Source organism: Leucopleurus acutus (assembly GCF_964270905.1).
Source record: "Leucopleurus acutus genome assembly, chromosome: 2".
NCBI lineage: Eukaryota > Metazoa > Chordata > Mammalia > Artiodactyla > Delphinidae > Leucopleurus > Leucopleurus acutus.
In genome coordinates, this window is record NC_139143.1 from 25002417 (window position 1) to 25026208 (window position 23792).

The window sequence follows — 23792 nt, forward strand, 5'->3', positions numbered from 1 at the left end:
CAGAATTTTAGCAAAATAAATGGACGGCACACCTGCCTTTCCAGCCCAGGGCTGGCAGCGCAATGAGGTCGAACAAGCCCCAGACGCTGGGCTGAAGGTGCTCAGCGCCAGCAAAGACTGTAGGTCCTCAGCAAGGCGGCTGGTGGGCAGTTCTGGGGAGTCAGACCTCAGGGCGGGGAATCCCTAAATAGTTGAGAGTTCCTGGCACAAGGCAGCACCAACCGAGGTCTGGCAGGGGGATTGGCTCACCCTTCATCTCCGTGATCCCCTCCTCCAAGCCACCCCAAGCAGAAGTAAGAACAGGTTGCTTCTGTGCCAGCTGCGGTTCTCGAGAAATCCCCAGACCTTCCTTTAGCCAGCTGTATTCTTCCTGCCCCAGCCTCCTCCCTGGAGAGTGTGGAGCCACCTTGGGTCAAGGACCCTGAGACCAAGATGGGAAACTGGAGGCAGAAGGCCTCCTGTCACAATGCTGCTGAGATTCTTGGGTTAAGTGGAGCAATTGCTTAAGTAAAACCAGGCAGTGTCCTCTCCTCCTCACTTAGTTTTCTTTCTTGGTTTTTGTTTGTTTTATTACATGCTTGTAATTTTTTTTTTTTTTTTTTTTGTGGTACGCGGGCCTCTCACTGTTGTGGCCTCTCCTGTTGCGGAGCACAGGCTCCGGACGTGCAGGCTCAGTGGCCGTGGCTCACGGGCCCAGCCGCTCCACGGCATGTGGGATCTTCCCGGACTGGGGCACGAACCTGTGTCCCCTGCATCGGCAGGCGGACTCTCAACCACTGCGCCACCAGGGAAGCCTGCTTGTAATTTTTTTAACTTTTTATTTTATATTGGAGTGTAGTTGATTAACAATGTTGCGATAGTTTCAGGTATACAGCAAAGTGATTCAGTTATGCATATACATGTATCTATTCTTTTACATGCTTGTAATTTTAAAATGTAAATATTTGGTGAACAGTTGAATGAACGACTGAATGAAGGAACCAAGGAGTGTGTAAATTTATTCATGGCTGAAAAGTATCCTAGAACCAGTGAGTGACTTTCCCTTCCTCTCCAATCTTTCCTAGGTGCTGTGAACAGTGGGAATGGCAAGGCGGACCCCAGTGTCCTGGCTGTGTTCCAGGACTACATCAAACTGATGCCACTGGTTGCAGAAGCAAATCAAATGAGTGAAGAGCTGAAGAAGGTAAGGCTAGAGAATGGTAAAATCCCAGCTCCGGAAAGGACCTCAGAGAACAGGTTCAATGTACCCCTCACTCCCATTGGCTGGCTTCATGGTGTAGACATGCCTGACACGTGGGCCTGGAGAGGGCGGGTGCTTTGCCTAAGATCCCACAGTGAGCTAGTGACAGGGCCTCAGCCAACACCCGGGCCTCCCCGGTCCCAGCCTCGAGTCCGTTCCTTCCACCTCTGGCCCCCACGGCTCTGGGACCACCAGGACCCCAGACCAACACTAGCTTGCCATGGCCACCCCACCCCAGACTGTCCTGCAGAGGCCCTCTCTGGGTGCAGGCACCCTGGTGGCTTCTCTGCCACAGAGGAGGCCTGGGCTGGCATTCGCTCTCTGGTGACACAGGGTCCCAATCATCGGGAAACTTGCATGAGATTCAGTCACTTGGTGAGGCCTACACGTGTTAGTTCCAGAATACTGCTGAGAAATTCTGGTGCTCTGGCTTTTCTCTTGATGGGAATTCCAAGGAGCAAGAGGTAGACCATCTTCTTTTAGATAGCCTGAGTACGGAGAGAATGAAAAATAAATTTCAAAGATGGTATAGGCTGATGAAAGTAGGATTATTTAGTGAGAAGTATTTTTCTTATCAGGGACTTAACATGGAGCTGAAAGTGAAGAACTTAGCGTCATCAGATTCCAGGGGCTATGACCTACAAAAAGAGGTCATGGTGAAGGTGACCAATCAGAGGACTCGTCAGGTGAGGCTGCCCCTTGGGGGCAGGTGTGAGACTCCACAAAGAGTTTCTGAGGAACGTTCCTAGGGATGCAGGTTAGTTTTACTTGCTACAGCTTGTGGAGACCCAGCGAAGGGGCCAGACAGGTTCCAAGTGTGAGTGGGGCTCTGGGGGACAGCCTCTGGGGAGCGGGGACCCGCTCCGTGATCCCCTCCTCGGCATCTCTCCCTGACAGCACCAAGACCTGGGATCTTTCCCACCCACGGGCTTTCCCACCCATGCTTTCTGCTTATTTTTATCATGACTCCAGAGCTTTAGAACCAGAAGGGAGCCTGAGAGTGTGTCCAGCTGATAGTGGTGTTCGTGCGAGTGCCCGAGAGAGACAGAGCTGCCATTCTGAGCAATGGGAAAATGCGCGCTTTCATTAAGACGCCAGAAGAGGCCGTAACCTCCACTGGCTGGTCCATTCCCATCTGTGACATTGCTCACCGTCAGGAAGGCCCTTCTTAGGCACTTCAGACCCCTTTCCTTTCCCTCTGCCTAACAGAAAAGAGTGGGCCTAGAGTTGGTGTCCCTTATGCCTTCAGAGCAGCCCTCCAGCCAGATGTTCACTCCCTACTGCATCTTCAGAGGATGTGCCCCTAATTCTCAGGTGACCTTTGGGTGGGCTGCTCCCTCCCGATCCTTGGTGTACACATGCCTCCTTAGCTGTGAGTCTTGCAGCAAACATGCCTCTGGAGGAGGGGCTGGCTGTGGCTGGGGACTTTTCCGTCATTGGATGATCTGCTCCGCCGAACGACTAACTGGTGCTTCTCTGGGTTTAACTTTTCTGCTCGTTGCCCTAAAGTTGCCAAAATTTTCTGGGTCAAGACCAATCTTTAAAAACTTTTTAAAATTGTGAAATATGACAAACAGAGAAAAGGTTATGAATGTATCTGTTCACATGGTAAACGCTTGAGTACTCATCAGCCGGGTCAAGGGGCTTTGTGTCTGCCAGGTGCTGGGGACACCAAGACCACTGCTCAAACTGTGGGCGCCCAGAAGGCACACCTGAGCAAGGCCGTTCCTGAGCCACAACCCCTGAGATGTGTTCCTGTCCTTTTCTTCTTTTCCTCTGACCAGCACCGAGGTGGCCTCCCCTCCATCCCCTAGAGTTGGAAGAAGGCAGAAACATGTCTTGTCCACCCAGGCTGCTACAGCAACATACCAAAGACCAGTGCGCTAAACAACAAACAGTTATTTCTCACAGTTCTGGACACGGGAAGTCCGAGATCATGGCAAGGGCAGGTCCAAGTGTCTGGTGAGAGCCCCCCTCCTGGTTCATGGATGGCTGTCCTCTTGCTGTGTCTTCACGTGGTGGAAGGGCTAAGGGAGCTCTCTGGGGGTCTCTTTTATAAGGGCACTAATCCCACCATGTGGGCTCCACCCTCATGACCTAATCACTGCCCAAGGCCACACTTCCTAATACCATCACATTGGGGGTTAGGATTCAACATGAATTTTGGGGGCATACCAACATTCAATCCATAGCAGCATGTTTGATGCTGGCTCACCTCACACTCCCAGTGTAGCTGTCAGGGGTCTCAGTAAGACCCCACATCCTGGAAAGTCAGCCTTGACTTCTATGCCAAGTCCCATGAGGCCTTTGGAGCTGTGTGTGTGACTTTTGTTTTGTTTAATCTGGCAGATGCCATCAGGGCAAAGAAGCTTTGGTGATCCAATATTCCATATGCTTCTCTGGGGCCAGGCGTTACCCCAGAATTTGTTCTGGCAGTTTCTTACTACCTTGTCAGACTTTGCTTTAAGGAGATTTTTAGGGTTTTTTTGAACTTTTCCCCCCAATGTTATTCCTTTTTATTATTGTTTATTTTTATTACAGTTTAAAGGTGATTTGAAAAAATATTTCATTCAGCCTTTTTTATTGTTAGCAGAGGGGTTACCTGAGTAACAGCCTGCCACTACCAGAAAGAGAATGCAAGATGATGTTTTCACACTTTACTCAGTGTGCCATGTGGGAGAGCTGAGGGCCCGCGCACATTCGGAGATGCTGTTCTTTTGCTCCAACCTGGCATCCCGGTCACGGCCACAGATAACTGTTTGATGGGAATGTGTCTGCATAAACTGTACTGCGTTCTCTTTTAAGGGATTATGCACTAATTAATTTTATGGTGATTTCTTTTCTAGTTTTCTTTTTTCTCATGCAGAGATTAATCTTACTGATCTGTCATCTTCAAGTCTGTCCATTTTCACCTTTTAAAAGTACTAGTTACATTCCTCACATGAAGCCCTGCCTTCCTCAAAAGCCCTGTGAAACGCTGGTAGTAACCTCTGGTAGTTCCTTGGATCGTTCGTGTGTGTGTGATTTTGAAGGCTAAAAGACAAGACCGGTGAAGAGCAGCAGTGGGTTCTAGGTATGGACACGAGTGGCGCTTTTTTGGCGGTCGATCGTGTAAATGTTCACCCCTGCACCACGTGCACCGTGGGTGCTCCGCCGCCGCCGCAGGGTTAGGGCAGCGACTCAGAGCCACCCGGGAGCAGCCAGGGCCGCTGGGGGCTGGGAGGGCCTTCTAACCGCCAGTGCTGCGGCTGCACCTACCAGCCCAAGAGCTGCGAGAGCCCAGCGATCGCTCTGCGCCAGGCCCACAGGCCGGATGCGGGGGTCGGTGAAGGGGCCTCGCTGACCTGCCCGGGTGACGTCAGTTTATCCACCGCAGGGCACAGTAACGAGGCGGTGGACTGCTTTCATTACCTGGATTCGCATTTTCTTAGTTCCCTAGCCTAAAGGTCTCTAAAAACCCACGTGACTAGAATTCCTGTTGTGCTCGGCTCCAAGGCTGCGTGCGCCACAGCCAAGGTCTCCTGTAGCCTTCACCACGCCTCTGGGGATGGAGTACTGTGTTCTTTGCCATTGCTTGGGGCAAACAGAAAAAGAATGCAGTCTTTTTTACGTCTGGAGGATGTCCTATTTTTTTTTTTCTAGGATGTCCTTTTTATATGAAGATACATAACACTCAGAGAGAGAATGACTTACCTGTTAGTTTTTTGGTGTTTTCCAAGTTGCTCAAAGAAGGAATTGCTACTCTTACCTGGTAACCGCGTTGTTTTTTTTTTTTCCTTCTAGTTTTATTGGGAGATACTTAACGTACAGCACCATGTAAGTTTAAGGTGTAGAGCATAAATGATTTGACTTGCATACATCAGGAAATGATGACCACAATAAGTTTAGTGAATATCCGTCATCTCATATAGACACAACATTAAACAAATAGGAAAAAAATTGTTTCCCATGTGATGAGCACTCTTAGGGTTTACTCTCTTTAACAGCTTTCCTGTACGACGCGCAGCAGTGTTCATTACATTCATCGTGTTGTACACATCCCTAGTACTTATTGATCTTATCACTGTAAGTTGGTACCTTTAGACTGCCTTCATCCAGTTCCTCTTCCCACCACCCCTGCCTCTGTAACTACAAGACTGAACTCTTTTTCTATAAGATTGTTTGTTTTAAAAGTATAACTGACCTAAAACCCTGTGTTACTTCCTGGTACCCAACATAGTGATTTGATATTTCTATGCATTTCAAAATGATCGTCAGTCTAGTTACCATCAAACAAGATACAAAGATAGTTTCATAATTATTGACTACCTTCCCCATACTGTCCATTTCATACAGAAGACTCACTTACTTTGCACTTGGGAGTATGTACCTCTCCATCTCCCTCAACTATTTCCTTCCCCCACCCCCTTACACTCTAGCAACAACCTGTTTGCTTTCTGTATCTATGACTCTGTTTCTTTTTAGTTATTTTTTTAAAATTGAAGTACAGTTGATTTACAATATCATACTAATTTCAAGTGGAAAACATAGTGATTCAATATATTTATATATTATACTCCATTTAAAGTTATTATAAAATATTGGCTATATTCCCTGTGCTGTACAATATATTCTTGTAGCTTATTTATCTTATACATAGTAGTTTGTAACTCTTAATCCCCTACCGTATTTTGCCCCTCCTCCTTCCTTCTCCCCACTGGCAGCCACTAGTTTGTTCTCTATATCTGTGAGTCTGTTTCTGTTTTGTTATATTCATTCGTTTTATTTTTTAGAACCCACATATGAGTGATAACATACAATATTTGTCTTTCTCTGTCAAGCTTATTTCAATAAGCATGATACCCTCTAGGTCCATCCACATGGTTGCAAATGGCAGAATTTCATCCTTTTTATGGCTGAGTAATATTCCATTGTGTGTGTGTGTGTGTGTGTGTATGTGTGTGTGTGTGTGTGTGTGTGTGTGTGTGTGTGTATATATATATCTCACATCTTCTTTAACCAGTCGTCTGTTGATGGGAACTTTGGGTTGTTTCCACATCTTGGCTGTTGTAAACAGGGCTGCTATGAACATTGGGGCGCATGTATATTTTTGAATTAGAGTTTCTTTTCTGGATATATGCCCAGGAGTGGGATTGCTGGATCATATGGTAGCTCTATTTTTAGTTTTTAAAGGAACCTCCATACAGCTTTCCATAGTGGCTGTGTGAATTAACATTCCCACCAACAGTGGGCTAGGGCTCCCTTTTCTTCACATCCTGGCCAATATTTGTTATTTGTAGATTTTTTTGATGAGAGCCATTCTGACAGGTGGGAGAAAATCTCTCATTGTGGTTTTGATTTGCATTTCTCTGATGATTAGTGATGTTGAGCATCTTTTCATGTTCCTTTTGGCCATCTGTATATCTTCTTTGAAAAAATATCTATTTAGGTCTTCTGTGCATTTTTTTTTTACTCTAGAATATGGAACACTTCATGAATTTGCATGTCATCCTTGCGCAGGGGCCATGCTAGTCTTCTCTGTATTCTTACAGCTTTAGTATATGTGCTGCCAAAGTGAGCACTCTTCTGCCCATTCTTTAATGAGGTTGTTTGCTTTTTGGATATTGAGTTGTATAAGCTGTTAATATATTTTAGATGTTAACCCCTTATCAGTCATATCATTTGCAAATATTTTCTCCCATTCAGTAGGTTGTGTTTTCATTTTGTTGATGGTTTCCTTTGCTGTGCAAAACTTCTAAGTTTAATTAGGTCCCATTGGTTTTTTTTTTTTTTTTTTTTTTTTTTTTTGGCCATGCCACGCAGTGCGCCTAGTTCCCTGACCAGGGATCAAACCTGCATCCCCTGCAGTGGAAGTGGGGAGTTTAACCACTGGACCACCAGGGACGTCCCCCATTGGTTTATTTTTTATTTTGTTTCTTTTGCTTAGCAGACAGAGCCAAAAAAATAATGCTACGATTTATGTCAAAGAGTGTTTTGCCTATGTTTTATCCTAGGAGGTTTATGGTTTCAGGACTTACATTTAGGGCTTTAATCCATTTTGAGTTTACATGTAGCTATCCAGTTTTCCCAGCACCACTTATTAAAGAAACTGTCTTTTCTCCATTGTATATCCTTGCCTCCTTTGTCATAGATTAATTGAACATAGGTGCATGGTTTTATATCTGGGCTCTCTGTTCTGTTCCACTGATCTATATGTCTGTTTTGTGCCAGTACCATGTTGTTTTGATTACTGCAGCTTTGTAGTATAGTCTGAAATCAGGGAGCCTGACGCCTCTATCTTCATTCTTTCTTCTCAAGACAGCTTTGGCATTTGGGGATCTTTTGTGGTTCCATATAAATTTTAGAATTGTTTGCTCTAGTTCTGAGAACTGTCATGGCAATTTTGATACAGCTTGCATTAAATCTGTAGATTGCTTTGGGTAGATGTGGACTTTTTAACAGTATTAATTTTTCCAATCCATGAACATGGGATATCTTTCCATTTCTTTAAATCATCTTCAATTTCCTTCATCAATGTTTTATAGTTTCAGAGTATAGATCTTTCACCTCCTTGGTTAAGTTTACTCCTAGCTTATTCTCTTTTTTGCAATTGTAAATGGGATTGTTTTCTTGAATTCTCTTTCTGATAGTTCATTATTAGTATATAGAAAAGCAACAGATTTCTGTATATTAATCTTGTATCCTGCAAATTTACTGAATTCATTTAATAGTTCTAATAATCTTTTGGTGTAGACTTTATGGTTTTCTATATATCAAATTATGTCATCTGCAGATAGTGACAGTTTTACATCTTCCCTTCCAATTTGGATGCCTTTTATTGCTTTTTCTTGTCTGGTGGCTGTGGCTAGGACTTCAAATACTATGTTAATTAGAGGTGGTAACAGTGGACATCCTTGTCGTTTTCCTGATTTTAGAGGAAAGGCTTTCAGCTTTTCACCAGTGAGTACAATGTTAGCTGTGGATTTGTCATAAATGGCATTTATTATGTTGAGATGTGTCCCCTTTAAACCCACCTGATGAGAGTTTTTATCATGAATGTAAAGCTGGTTTAGTGGTGCTGAACTCTTAATTTTTGCTTGTCTGTGAAACTCTATCTCTCCTTTAAATCTGAATTATAGCCTTGCTGGGCACAGTATTCTTGGTTGCAGGGTTTTTTCCTTTCATCATTTAAAATATATCATGCCACTCCCTTCTGGCTAGCAAAGTTTCTGCTGAAAAGTTAGCTAATAGCCATATGGGAGTTCTCTTGTATGTAACTTGTTGCTATTCTCTTTCTGCTTTTAAGAGTCTCTCTTTACCTTTAATTTTTGCCATTTTAATTACCATGTGTCTTGCTGTAGATATCTTTGGGATCATCTTGTTTTGGACTCTCTTTGCTTCCTGGACTTGAATGTCTATTTCCTCTCCCAGGTTAGAGAAGTTTGCAGCTATTATTTCTTCAAATAAGTTCTCTGACCTTTTCTCTCTCTCTTCTCCTCCTTCCGGGACCCCTATAATGCAAATGTTAATATGTTTGATGTTGTCCCAGAGGTCTCTTAAACTGTCCTCCTTTAAAAAATTCTTTTTTCGGGCTTCCCTGGTGGCGCAGTGGTTGAGAGTCCGCCTGCCGATGCAGGGGACGCGGGTTCGTGCCCCGGTCTGGGAGGGTCCCACATGCCGCGGAGCGGCTGGGCCCGTGAGCCGTGGCCGCTGAGCCTGCGCTTCCGGAGCCTTTGCTCCGTGACGGGAGAGGCCCCAATAGTGAGAGGCCTGTGTACCGCAAAAAAAAAAAAAAATTCTTTTTTCTTTTTATGTTCAGCTTTGGTGATTTCCACTACTCTCTCTTCCAGTTTGCTGATCTGTTCCTCTGTATCAACTAATCTACTGTTGATTCCTTCTAGTGTATTTTTTTCATTTCAGTTATTGTATTCTTCAGCTCTGTTTGGTTCTTTTTTATATTTTCTAAACCTTTGTTAAAATTCTCATTGTGTCACTTCATTCTTCTCCCGATTTCTTTGAGCATCTTTATGATCATTACTTAGAACTCTTTATTGGGTAGGTTGCTTATCTCCATTTCATTTTGTTCTTCTTTTTTATCTTTGTTGCCTCATTTGGAACATATTTCTTTGTTGCCTTATCTTGACTAATTTGCTTTTTTATTTCTATATATTTGGTAGAAATATATGGTTACATCTCCCAATCTTGGAGAAGTGGCCTTTTGTAGGAGACGTCCTATGTGTCCCAGCAGTGCCCTCCCCTCTGATCACCAGAGCTATATGCTATAGGGATGCCTCCTATACTGGCTGTGTGGGCCCTTCTGTTGTAGTGGGATGACTACTGTGGGTGGTCTGGTAGGCATGGCTGGCCCCCAGTCTGGTTGGTTGCCAGGTCCTGCCTTTTGTAGAGGTTGCCAGCCACTTATGGTTGGGGCTGTGTTATGAGGTGGCTAGCTGTGGAGCCCCAGGGGTTCTGGGGCTAGTCCTGGCCCACTGGTGGGTGGAGCTGGGCCCTGGGGTGGCTGTTTGCAAGGCCAGGGATCTCAGATCTACTCTTGCCTGCTTGCCTGCTGGTGGGTGGTGCTGTCTCCTGACATGGCTGGCGGTGGGGCCTGGGGTGTCCCAACTCTGGTGTCGGCCCACTGGTGAGTGGGCCTGGATCCTGAGGCAGATCTAGAGATGCCCACGTTTCTCGCAACTGCTGTTGGCTTGCTGGTGGGTGGGGTTGGGGCTCAGGGGCGTCCTAGGGCTAGTGCTGGCCTGATGGCTGCAGAGTCCTGCAGGTCCCACAGTTGTTGTTGACCTGGTGAGTGAGGCTATGTCCTGGGGTCTCTGGCTGTATGGTCCTGGGGGTCCTGGAGCTGGTTTTGGCCCACTGGTGGGCAGGGTGGGGGCCTAGTGATTCCTGGAGTTGGTATCAACCCGCTGGTGGGCAGGGCTGGGTCCCCTAGCCGCTGGGGGCTCAGGGGGTCCTTAGGCAGCAGCCTGCTGATGGATGGGGCTGTGCCCCCTTCCACTACCTGCTTGGCCTGAGGTATCCTAGGACTGGTGCTGACTGGCTCGTGGGTGGGGCCAGGTCCCAGCACTAGCACACTAGAGGGAGGACTCCAAAATGTGCTTGTCAGCACCAGTGTCCTCTTGGTAGAATAGGCACCCCAGATGGCTGCCCCAGCACCTATGTCCCCTGGTGAGCTCCAGTTGCCTCCTGCCTCTCCAGGAGGCTCTCCAAGATCAGCAGGTGGGTCTGATCCAGGCTCCTTTCAAATTAGTGTTTCTGCCCTGGGTCTCTAAATGCGTGAGATTTTGGGTGCATCCTTTAAGAGTGAAGTCTACGTTTCCCACAGCCCTTTAGCTCTCCTGAAAGTAAGCCCAGCTGACCTTCAAAGCCAAATGTTCTGGAGGTTTGTCTTCCCAGTGCAGGACTCCCAGGCTAGGGTGCTTGATGTGGGGCTGAGACCCCTCACTCCTTGGCGAGAACCCCTGCAATTGTAATTATCTTCCTGTTTGTGAGTTGCTCACCTGGGGTTATAGGTCTTGATTACACTGTGTCTCCACCCCTCCTACCCATCTCGTTGTGGTGGTTCCCTCTTTATATCTTTAGTTGTAGAAGATCTTTTCTACTCATCTTCAGGTCTTCCTCATTGATAGTTGCCCTATAAATAGTTCTAATTTTGGGCTTCCCTGGTGGCGCAGTGGTTGAGAATCTGCCTGCCAGTGCAGGGGACACGGGTTCGAGCCCTGGTCTGGGAAGATCCCACATGCCACGGAGCAACTGGGCCCGTGAGCCACAACTACTGAGCCTGTGCGTCTGGAGCCTATGCTCTGCAACAAGAGAGGCCCGTGCACCGCGATGAAGAGTGGCCCCCGCTCACCGCAACTAGAGAAAGCCCTTGCACAGAAACGAAGACCCAACACAGCCATAAATAAATAAATACATTTATATAAAAAAAAAAAGTTCTAATTTTGGTGTGCTTATGGGAGGAGGTGAGCTCAGGGACTTCCTACTCCTCCGTGTTGGTCACTCCTCCTGGTAACCCTCACTTACTGAAGGGACAGACAGTACCAGGCTCTTGTCCTAGATTTTCTGCTCATTGGGTGTGAGCACACAAGTTTAGTATCTTATAGTTCAGTAGGTTAAAAGTCCAACACAGATGTCACTGGGCTAAAAGCAAGATGTCAGGAGGGATGTTTTACTTTCTGGAAGCTTGAGGGGAGAGTATGTTTCCTTGCTCTTCAAGCTTCTAGAGCCACCAACATTCCTTGGCTCATGGCCATCTTCAAAGTCATCCACATAGCATCCCTCTGACCCTGCTTCCATCACCATCTCTCTTTCTCTGACCCCCTCTTCTACCTCCCTCTTCCACATTTAAGGGCTATGTGATTACACCGGGCCTATCTGGATAATACAAGCTAATCTCCCTATTTTAAGGTCAGCTGATAAGCAAACTTAATTCCTCTTTACCACAAGGTAACATATTCACAGGTTCCAGCGACTGGGACATGGACATCTTTGAGGGTCAGTCTTCTGTGTACAACAAGCCTTCATTTCTCCTGGGAGGGTCTGTTTTCTAACTCCATCATTTCCCCTAAGTCATTTCCTGGGATCCAGCAATGCTGAAGTAAATAGGTCAGGAATGAATGTAGTGCTTTTGAAGGACCTCACCAAAGCTAAGTTTGATGAGAGTGTTATTGATCTTGGGTACCCAAAATCCAGCCCATCAGAGAGAGCATGCTGGGAAAAATCATAGAAATGAGTCGTTAGAGCAGCAGATGGAATCAAATATTGGCGACCTACCTTTGTGTTTCCAGGTGTGGATTTGGTCAAAAGCCAAGTTTATCAATAGGAAATTCCTAATGGAGGAACTTTACCAGCGTTTTCTGGATGGAGAAGATAGCCACGTAGCTCAGGAAGATGACCCTTTCTGGGATCCTGCTGAGGTCATCCACTTGGGCTCAGCTCACATCTGGCTCCAGTCACTTGCCTACTGCATGAAGTTCGAAGAGCAAGTGGAGTTTCTGAACTGTGACAGGCTAGAAGAGGCAGTGTTGCATATCCACATGGGCCCCTGCTCCCCGACAGGACAGTGGGTATCTCCTCCGCCACCTTGTCTAGTTCTGGGTCGGCCACACAGAAAACTCATAGCACGCCTGAGTTCTCCTGGAGGGGGTGGTCAGCTTGGTACCCTGAAGAGGTCATTCGTGAGGCAAATGAATGAACTCGTTCATTCATAATTTGGCTTTATCAAATCTGATTTTGCCATGGCAGCCAAAGCAGCTGACCTGGAATACTTAAAATCCCATGTCCAGCAGCCTTTGAGCAGCTCAGCACTGCCCTAGGGGACCAAAGGAGTGAGGAGGATATCCTGCAAAGAGGCAGGAGTGTAGTAGAAGGAAATGTGGACATGAACCAATAGACCTGGTTGGTAAAGAAGCCAAGGGTGCTGTAGGACCTTCTACTCACAGCCCCCCCACCCCACCCCCCCGGAGCGCCCGTGAGGTCTGATACCTGACACACCCACTTGCTCTTTCCAGTGCTAGGTCCTCATCCCTGCTGATGAGGCCCAAGAGGCAGAAGCAGAAAAGCTCATTTTGTAGCTCAGCCTATCTCCCTGCACAGACTCTGGTAATTTCTTTGTTCCTTTTCTCAAGGAAGGAACTGTGGTGTCTTTGTTTCCTTATGTGGCCTCATTCTGAGCTGTTATCCAACCTTTGTTCTAACCCCACTCCGTTACCTTTACTGTCCCCTTAGGGCGTCTCATCTGTTTTCTCTCTTTGGGCCAAAGGCAGTTAAGGGAGCTTTTACAAAAGCTAAAGTCTCTTAGCAATTCTAAGCAAAGAGGCTGGCAGGAGGTCTGGTCTGGGTGCCAGGGTCCTCACGGGTACCCGATGCAATCTTTTTCTCTTTCTGAAGAAGAAACAGGCTGAAGAAGGGAGCAGGAAAACTGCAAAGTACTGTGACTAAAAGACCAAGATGACCGTTGACTCACTGTCTTTACTGGGACTCTAAGAAAACTTCTTGGTCATTTTGCTACTTCGGGCTTCTAGGCTGCCTGATGGTTACATTTCCCACTCTGAATTAATAAAGTAGCATTCTAGTTTACAGGTTTCAATCTTTGTGAGCTCGTTGATGTGAGAGAGGTCCCCTATTGGAAAGCTGTCCCTATTGGGTTCTGAGCCTGAGGGCCTGGGGTTGACCCTAGACCATGAGGAGTTCACTGCGGTAGATGACACCCGGAGAGGCTGCATCTGGGCAGCCAGCTGGCTTTCTCTGGGTGGCAGCCCCTCTGTCCCACTGGGAACCTACCTAAATCTTCAATGCTAGTTTGGCACCCACATCTGGGTACATTTACTGCAAGAAGCTATTATATTCCTGTCTCCTCCTTGAGACGGTCCATATCTTACCTTGAAGTACTAGAGCATGGAGTGGGCTCTTGTTATATGTCTCTTGAATGAATGAATTCTACAGCTGGTAATATTACCCATCCTTCCTTCAGAGAATCTGGCCATCTCTTAGGAGTCTATGTAATTCCCATTGACATCACAGTCCTAACTTGCTTGGACCCAGGCTAACCTGTGACAATGTTTACCTCTTCTGTTTGTAGAGCACGTGGCGAGGAGGATGTGGTTATTGACCCACTGGAGCTGCTGGGCAAGAGAATGGACTTCCAGATTCGCATTGTGCAGTGCCTTGGCACCAAGTGGCTAAAGGAAGATGCAGAGCGGGGTGTTCAGATGGGGTACCAGCCTGCCCCACAGAGCAGCTGAACACGAACTGCCCACTTTGTGGGCCCTGGTGGGAGGGAGTCTTTCCTCAAGTTTTAAGAATGAGCTATCATGTCATTTTCTTACGTTTTTTTTTGCTTGTTCAACCCCCAAATGACTATTTCCTCCAACTGTTTAACAGACAGATAAGCCGCATGCCCCTCCAGTCAGTGGAATGTGATTAGCGCATACTGATCCTCCTAAGTAATTGAAGCAAAGAGTCAGAAATTTTAATTATCAGAAAGACTATCCAGTAAAACTGTGTTATCTAAGTAGGACGATTGGGTTTATTTTATTTAGTTGGAAACAAAAGGACTGTATTACAATATGGCAGAGGCACCAGATATGCTTAAACTAAAAGCTTAAACTAATTAAGCTAAAAGGATATTAAAAGATAAAGCAATAAAAAAGGTAGGCATTGAAGGACAAAAACAAACTGCAACCTCATGTGGAAAATTAACAATTTTAGATTATCTAAGTGGAAAGTATTTATCAAAATCCTTTTCTCTTTTTGTTAGGCATTTAATATTATCTATGTAATGATGATACCCACATTGAATAGCTGAGATGTTGGAGGTGGCAATCACGAGAATCAATTATAGGTCACCTTTTATCAACTAACCAAAGCAGGCTATAATTCTTTGGCTCACCTGATACTTTTCTTTACAAATGTATCCCTTATGGTTTTAAGTTATGTTTTCTGTTCTTGTCTCAGGTACAGAATTTATGATCTTCCAAACACTTTATATACCAAGCCTGTATGGAAAATTCTGAATCCCCAAATTGAAGAGACTGTCCAATTTACAGCCTTAAATGCATCTCAGGAGTTTCTGAATTATTTACAGACAAATGCTCTCATTGTTGATTTATGGGGCCTTCAAGGTACCATGTTTACTTCTTCTTTTGCATGGTGCATTCCTCAGTCAGATATCATGTCTGTATACCTAGGGCTGCAGAGGAGGGAGATGGAGGGAGGAGGTCAGGGTCTTGACAGCAGTGGCCAAGAGCTATCGTCCCTTGGGCCTCTGGGTTTTAGTCCACAGGTGATCATATGGCTTAAATCTCCTCACACAACAGGGGGGCTGGACAACTGAGACATTTCTTTCCTTGATGGTGTCTCCCTCACACTACAGAAGGCTGTGCCGAACTGAGCTGCTCTCAGCCAGGCCTCATGGTCACAGGTGAAGGCCACATCATGGTGGACACCAAGAAAATATCCTCCGTGATGGATAAGGGCCAGGTGTGTATACTTAAGTGACATTAAAAATAGATGTCACAGATGACTAAAAATATCTCCGATGACAGTTGCTTGGGGATCATCAATGTTCCTTCCCATTAAAAAACCTTTTTCTTGATTTATTCCTGTGAACCCTGAGGGTCTTAAACCCTGGTCACCACACCTCTCCACCCCACGTAGTTTTCACATGGTAGGAACAACTGCCACTCTTCAAGCGTATGCAAATAATCCAGCAAAAGGCTAAACTGACCTGTTTTTTGTAGACTACATCAAACCAGATACCAGAACTTTATCTGAAGCTGCTCAAGTTAGAACAGGAGACAGAACTGCTCAGAAACATTAACAGAGTGCTCAGAGAGGAAAATGTGTTTCTTAAAGAATCTCTTGAGAAAACTGGTTCTAGTCAACAAGGTAAGAGGCCGCTCAAGTCTTGGTGTTTAGCTTTTCTCTAAACTCCTACATTTGTGGTGTGTATTTTCTTTCTAAGAAATGAGATTTTAAATGAGTTAATATCTTGTTTCAGTTTTAAAAAAGGGGGGGAACATTTTTTCCTTTTTCCTTGTAAGATTTCTTTGAATGGGTCCAAACTGGTGCCTGATAAATGCTGATGTAGTAAAATGCACCAAGATAATTAAATATATAACTATCTGGATAAATAAATAGATGAATAAATAAATGTTATCTTTCAACCTCAGCACATAAGCCTTCCAATACCCTGAAGCTAACTGGGATGACAGCACAATTGCCAGCAGCCAGAGAGATTAATCAGATGCGCACCCAGCAAGCCAGCTATGACAGAGAATTTGCCAAAGCTCTTAAGGTGTTCTACCAAAGCATGAATGTGGCAAGAGGGCAGTTTCTCAAATTGAGACATCATAAACCTCCTGTAAGTAACCAGAATCCTGGGAGCAAAAGGAATTTCTTTCCATTAAATGCAGCTGTTTGATATAACTACATTTCCTGAGCGTGGGGGCGTGGGTGTGCTTAAGCCAAAGAGCAGGTTGAGGCCTAGAACACTGTGAGTCTGCTGCTTTCGGGGCTCCACCCATCTTTGCTCCCATTTTTCACTTTAGTGTACATCTGGCTGGTTCAAGGCAGCCGTGGCCACTGCAGCACTGATATTCCTGCACTTAAGGATGTACAGAGTATCTCAGAAATGCAAGTTCGCTTTATCATTATAAAACCAAATAAATATAACTCATCACATTAAGATATTATAGGAGAAAAATCATGATTATTTCAATATATACAAAGAAAGCATGTGATAAAATTCAGCATCCTACCACGATAAAAACTTTTAGCAAACTAGGAATAAAATGGACATTACTTAATCTGATAAAGGCAATCTTAAATGAACACACAGTAAGCATAATCTTAATGGTAAATCACCGATGCCAGCTATCTTCACTTCTGTTTGACATTGTACTTTAGGTTCTAGCCAGTGCAGCAAGTCCAGAAATAAAAGGTATAAGGATTGGAAAGGAAAAACAGGTAATAATAATAATAGTATACATTTACGTAATACTTACTAAGTGCTTTTACATTTACTGACTCAATTCTCGCAACAACCTGATGGGTAGGTACTATCACTAGCTTTATTATACAGTTGATGGATCTAAGGCACAAGAGAGGTTAAGTAACTTACGTAAGGACACACAACTAGTAAGTGTCAGGGCCAAGCTCCAAACCCAGGGCTGCTCCATGGTCTATACTCTTTCCCACTACACCATGATGCCTCTAGTATTATTTGCAGATGACATGTTTATGTAAATAGAAAACCGAAAAGAATTTATAAATAAATTACAAGGTTTTTAAAATAAAAGATAGTTTTTTTTTTTTTTTTTCTTTTGGCGGTACTTGGGCCTCTCACTATTGTGGCCTCTCCCATTGCAGAGCACAGGCTCCAGACGCGCAGGCTCAGCGGCCATGGCTCACGGGCCCAGCCGCTCCACGGCATGTGGGATCTTCCCGGACCGGGGCACGAACCCGTGTCCGCTGCATTGGCAGGCAGACTCTCAACCACTGCGCCACCAGGGAAGCCCCAAAAAGATAGCATTTATAATCGCATCAAATGTAAGAAGTACTTAGGCCTATAGCTAACATAAAGTATGGACTTCTATGGAGAAAATTTTAAAGCTTGTTTGAGAGATGTTAAAGATGATCTAAGTAAATGGAGAAACATGCCATGGCTCCATGGTTTGGAAGGTTTGCTACTGTAAATCTGTCAAGTCTCCTGAGATTCAATATAATCCCAATAAAATGTAATGGAATCTGACAAGATGATCCTATAATTTAGATGGAATCACAAAAGCAAAGTTTAGCTGAGACAATCCAAGGCTCAAAAACAAGGTAGAGAACTTGCCCTACTCTATATCAAGGCTTATTTTAATGCTAGTGTAATAGACGGTAAGGTATTGCCCAAATGTAGGTAAGATAACCAAAGGAAAAGAAGGCCAAGAAATAGATTCACTCAGAATTAGAGACTTGATATATGACCGAGGTGGAACCAAAGATGAGTGTGGCAAGGATGGATTTTTCAATAAACAGTGCTCAGAGCATTCAGAATACATATGAAGATAAATGAAATTGGAGCCTTATCTAGAACTATACCTAGAAGTCAATTTTAGGTGAGAATTAAAGACCTATACGTGAAAGGTAAACCCCTAACGCTTACAGAAGGTACTTTAGGAGACGTCTTCATGACCTCACAGTGGAAAAGGATTTAAACATAACAAGAAAAATACCTAGATTTAAAGAAAAAGATTGATAGACTCACCTATATTAAAATTGTGAAGTTTGGTCCAGAAACCAAAACAAAGTTGAAAGGGATAGGAAAAGTCCTTTGCAACACATTTAATATATAATGAGCTAATATCCAAAATAAAGAACTACTACAAACCGAAAAGAAAAACAGATAGATTTTGACCCAGTAGGAAAAAATGGTCAGAAGACCCAAACAGGAACTTCACAAAAGAGGAAATCAAAAAGGCCAATAGGGCTTCCCTGGTGGAGCAGTGGTTGAGAGTCCGCCTGCTGATGCAGGGGACACGGGTTCGTGCCCCGGTCCGGGAAGATCCCACATGCTACGGAGCGGCTGGGCCCGTGAGCCATGGCCGCTAAGCCTGCGCGTCCGGAGCCTGTGCTCCGCAATGGGAGAGGCCACAACAGTGAGAGGCCTGCGTTCCGCATAAAAAAAAAAAAAAAAAAAAAGGCCAATAAATATATGAGAAAGTGCTTAACTTCTTTAATAATTTGGGAAACACTAATTGAAACCAGTGATATGCTAGTATAAAGTAACCATACTGGCAAAAATTTCCGTCTGAAAATATCAAGTTTTGGTAAAGCTATGAAGCAACAGAAACTTTCATGCCACGTTGGAAGGAGTATGAATCAGTACAACAACTTAAAAAACTGTTTGCCATTTATCTAATAAAAGTCAAAGATGCATCTACCCTGTAAGCCTGCAACTCAACTCCTCTTCTCCACAGAGTAAACTGGTTCTGCACTTCTCTGCACCTTAATGCCCTGAGGCAGAAGTTCTCACAGTGTGGTCTTCTCACCAGCAGCTTCAGCATCATCTGGGATCTTGTTAGAAATGCGAATTCCAGGGTCCCCTCCCAGACCTGCTGAACCAGACTCTCTGGGTGTGAGGCCTAGTAATCTGTGCTTTAACAAGTCCTCCAGATGATTCTGCCTTAAACTCAAGTTTGAGAACCACCTTTCTAGACATCCTATGTATGTAATGAATTAATTTCTCTCCTACCTATCTAGAATGGTACTAGTTATACACCATTCTTGAGAGAACTGGGAAAATAGTCACTCAAGTCATTTTCTGTTCTGTAGTTCAGATGATGGACCAGCTGAAAAATTCTGTAGGAACCCAAGCACTCGTGCACTGGCTGTATTTTAACACCATCTTCCATAACAGCCCCCAAATGGAAACACCTTAATGTACACCCACAGAAGATTAGTAACTTATGGCACAAATGGCCAAAAGACAGGCAAAATATACTGTTTAGGGCTGCATTCTAGGTGGCGAGAAAATGATTATCACACAATTTAGGTTAGTAGTTGCTTCTGGGGGGTAGAGAAATGGGTGTGACCAGGAGGCGCTCAAGACGCAGTGTGCTTTCTTGAGCAGGTATGTTCACTTTAACTGTACCTACGCATACATTTTGGGTACTCTTTTGTCTGTACACCTCACAATAAAAAAGAAGGAAAAACCAGTGTGATAAACACGCTAAATATAAAGTTATAAGCCACAACCTGGGAGAATCTATGTGTATTATTTGTCATCAAAGATTAGTATCCAGAATATATAAACTACATACTTTTTTTAAAAAAATATATTTATTTATTTATTTTTGGCTGCATTGGGTCTTCATTGCTGCACACGGGCTTTCTCTAGTTGCCAAAAGTGGGGGCTACTCTGTTGAGGTGCGCGGGCTTCTCATTGCAGTGGCTTCTCTTGCTGCGGAGCACCAGCTCTAGAGCACAGGCTCAGTAGTTGTGGCGCATGGGCTTAGTTGCTCCGCGGCATGTGGTATCTTCCTGCACCAGGGCTCAAACCCGTATCCCCTGCATCGGCAGGTGGATTCTTAACCACTGCGCCATCAGGGAAGTCCCTACATACTTTTAAAATAAGAGAAAGACAACTCCTTCTCTTTGTAGGAAAACACACTGGAAAAAATGGCCAAAGTATCTGAGCGGGCATTTCACTAATAATCGGGGAAACAGAAACTAAAACGAGATGCCACGACACACTATCGGCCCCCTGCCTGCTCGCGTCTCTGTGACCACCGTCACCTCCTCCACCGTTGCTCACTGGCGCTCTGGCCACAGTGGGCCCTGCAATCCCTGCTCAGGGATACCTGCTCCTATGGGGCAGAGGACACATCAACCAACTCTCAGTGGGAGAATCCCCACCCAACACAGTCCTGTGCAAACCTCAGAACTTCTACAGTATTAAAAGAATATATACCATACCAATCTCAAATATTTGGATTATCTCACCAATTTTCCCTGTTGGCAGTAAGTAAAGGGTCATTTAGGCAGCCTTCCTGAAACAGGACATGCTCCTAGGTGACTTGTCGCCTCTGGTAGCAGCTTTCAAATGCAGCTTTCTGGCCCAAAGGGAGAACCCGCTGGGCACCCCACTCATGTACACACACAGTACTTTTACTGTAATGAAGTGAGTCCACTAATATTGAAACCGAGCAGGATGCTGCGGGGCCCTCCTGAGTACAAAATCCCCTCTGTGTCCCCCGTTTGTTGTTTATAAAGTCTTTAGTCTCCTAGACCTTCCCTGAGTTCCAAAGAGCAGATTCAAGCTGTTACTAACTAGGCGAGTGAAGGAACGCAGAAACAATGGAAAAGCAAGCCCAACATAATCTTTTCCATGATTGTTAGCTTAAAGTAATGCCTTGACTTATGACCCCAAACTGTGGAGATAATGTCCTGTGGCTTCAACTGGCTGGCCCCAAGTGGACTTAAAATTGGTGACACTGGGAAGATCAATTAAGAACTGAAACTCCTGAACCATCACGAAGTAAATAACAAAATGCCTCAACCATTGCTTTTGCTTTCTCCTAAAAAGAAGTTAAGGGATTACAAGACCATGATTTACTAGTTTGCTTTGCAGGAACACACAGATCAATCACATTCACCAATGACAGACACAACGAGTCCCAAGACAGTGCTGGGAAGTCTGCAATTGAAGTCTTACAGGAAAGCTGAAATCATAAAGACCCCCTCCCCTTTACTTTTTTTTTTTTTTTAAAAAAAACCCTGCACCCCTGGCCAGCCAGCAAGATGGATTTAAGACGAGTCTAGGTCTCCCATCTTTAGGGTTGGTGCCTCCTTGACTAATACAAGTTTCTCTGCTCCAAACTCCACCATTTCAGTTTGGCCTCACTGTGCGTCGGGCACATGAACTTGGGTTTGACAACAATATTGTTCTTTTCTTTATTTTTAGGAAGACGATCAAATGCTTCGACCATTTGTACACCAGCAGTCACAAATGTTAAAGGACTTTGGGGACCTACTTGAATCCAGCTTGTGGAAACTGAAAAATGATGTTGCTCTTATAGTGAAAAAGAAGAGAGAATGTTTATTGCATATGGAATAGTGAGGCTACACCAACTGAAACATTTGAGCTTTGAGTTGGAAAGATTATTTGTGTAGCTAATAAGCTTAATTAACTTGGCTCTCAGAGCTGAATTGTGGACTCAACCTAGTCAACCCATTTCCCACTCACTCAACCTGTTATACCACTTTTAAGCAAAACTCTTCTTCAATTTGATTTAAAATCATGTAAAAATGAATCCATAACCAGGGTGAAGGTGAGGTGGGACATATGAAAGGTGAATGGTCAGCACTCTGAGCTCTGGGATTGACTGCCTGGGGCTGAATCCATCACTAATCAATTGTGTGGTTTGGGGCAAAGGACTTCCCCTCTCTAAGTCTCTTTCCTTATCTGTTACAGGGGAACGGTAACAGTACTTACTGCAGATGGTTAACAAATATAAAAGAATATAAAGAACTTAGAATGTGCTTGGCACACAGAGGAATTGATAAGCAACTGCCGTTAATATTTTCATGATTAACAGCTCCAAACTTCAAATAAAAGCTCTTTTGTAAGTTTCTTGCTGTCTCACCTAGAGAATGGTTATTTCATGCCCCTCATTTTGTATCCTTGTTCTGAACAAATTTGATATTCTACCTCCACTTATTTTCTGTCTTCATAGGTTTATTTGAAATAGGTTCAATTCATTAAGCATCGTTAAGTGCCTGTACTGTGGGACCTGTTCAGTGCAAGGGCCTGGGGTGGCAGAGATTAAGATTTACTATGACATCTGCCGGGAATTAGTCAATCTCGAAGAGATCTTGATTCCACAAAGAACTGAGATGAGTCTTAGTTAAGTCCCACGGGCACTGAGTGCTCTGGGGAAAGGCTTGTAAAGAAAACTTTTGCGGCCTTAGACTAACAATAGCAGCAATAACAGAGACTTATCCAGGGCTTACTGTGTGTCAGACACTAATCTAAGTGCTATACATCTGTGAGCTCATTTAATTTTCACCATAATTCTATGAATTTGGCCCTGTTACTTTCCCCATTTTGAGGCTTTAAAGGTTAAACAAACGAGGCTTGTCCAGGCCACTGTAAGCAGTGGGCTGACTCTGGGACTGCATTCCTAACCAAAGGCCTGGGACCTTAATATGCAGGACTGTCCCAAGGAGCAGTTTGACTGATTTGCATAAGAACAGGAAGGAGGCAACAGAGGTGACAACTCCAATACCTGCTCCCTAAAATATAAAGTTAGGGGCACTGAAACTCTACTGGCAGGAGAGGCTATCAAGGGCTCCAAGAGGAGTCTCCCTGGGAAGGCAGAGGCATCTGGGCTGGTGACTTCAGCTTACTACCAGGACCCAAGGGCTTATGGAGGGGCTTGGGTTTTGCCTGTAGCTCAGGTCCTGGCTGAGTGTATGCACACGAACTAAAATATAACCTGTAACCCTGGAGCCCAAGTGTGGAGCTCCATGTTGGTGATGGCAGGGACAAGGGTCAGCAAAGCATCACAGAACCCAGGAAAGCCTTTGTCCTTGAGGCAGGATAGCAGTGAGGCCATGGGAAGCAGGAACGACTTCTACCTCTTGGACTGAGACTTAAAGCTCTTGGACAATTTGCTTGAGGCAAGTAAATATACTTTCTGCAAGTGAGCAGGTGGAGCCTTGGAGGGTTAGAAAGAATATCAGGACTAGACACTTGTACCTCAAGCTGGAGGACAGGGTCACACAGGTGGTCATATATCAGCATCAACACTAGAGCACAACACAGCACACGTTGCAAAAGTGGAAAGATGCACATGGAGTCTCAGCCAGTAGCTCCCAAGTGCAGATCTAAGCCACGGATTCCTAGGGCCCAACCGTCATACCTCCTGAATGCAAACTGCTGGGGTCCGCTGGGGAACCTATATTGTTTGTGGTTTGGATATGCAGCTAGTCATGAGATCTCTTGCTCTTGTCCATCTTCCTGATTTTAGAGATGATAAAACCTCTTCTAAGGTCCCACAAATTAATGCACAGCTGAGACCCGATTCGACCAGCCCTGGGCAGAGGAAGCAAAGTTAGGATGGACAGTACTATCACCAAGGATCTCCCTCTTCAAGTTAAATAGACCCTCTTTCTTTTGTACAGGCAGCACAGATGGACCTCCCAACATGAATAAGATTCCTATCAATGTCATGCCTCTCACTGTAGAGTAGAAATTCCATGAAGGCAATGGCTGTCCTCTTTACATAATGAACGTAACAGAACATTTAACGTGTGTTTATTATATGCTAATTACAAAAGGAAAAGTCCTTTGCCTTATTTTTGGGCTTCAGTGGAAACCTGGTTAAAATATAAAAAGTAAATTAGAGAAAAATTTTGCTTAGGCAGTGAAAATCAATAGAAACTTAGCAGCTATATCCTTAAACCTAAGGCACACAGGTACAGAACCAGGGAAAATGAATGATAAGCCCAATTATTAGCAGTACACAGACCACTAAGGAAGCACATTTCTACCACTACTCCAATA

At 44.6% G+C, this 23792-nt stretch overlaps 1 protein-coding gene across 1 annotated transcript in view; it reads left to right on the forward strand.

The window, feature by feature from the left end:
• Window positions 1-23189, forward strand: part of LOC309958614 (kinesin-like protein KIF28P) — an 88146-nt gene extending 64957 nt beyond the window's left edge. The window contains exons 15-23 of the mRNA XM_082834667.1: window positions 1065-1183; window positions 1819-1926; window positions 12025-12299; window positions 13818-13952; window positions 14693-14859; window positions 15111-15217; window positions 15478-15625; window positions 15910-16100; window positions 21189-23189. Coding sequence (XP_082690793.1) covers window positions 1065-1183; window positions 1819-1926; window positions 12025-12299; window positions 13818-13952; window positions 14693-14859; window positions 15111-15217; window positions 15478-15625; window positions 15910-16100; window positions 21189-21341 — 1403 coding nt within the window. The 3' untranslated portion in view covers window positions 21342-23189. The remainder of the gene's footprint in view (window positions 1-1064; window positions 1184-1818; window positions 1927-12024; window positions 12300-13817; window positions 13953-14692; window positions 14860-15110; window positions 15218-15477; window positions 15626-15909; window positions 16101-21188) is intronic.
• The last annotated feature ends 603 nt before the right edge of the window (window positions 23190-23792 follow it).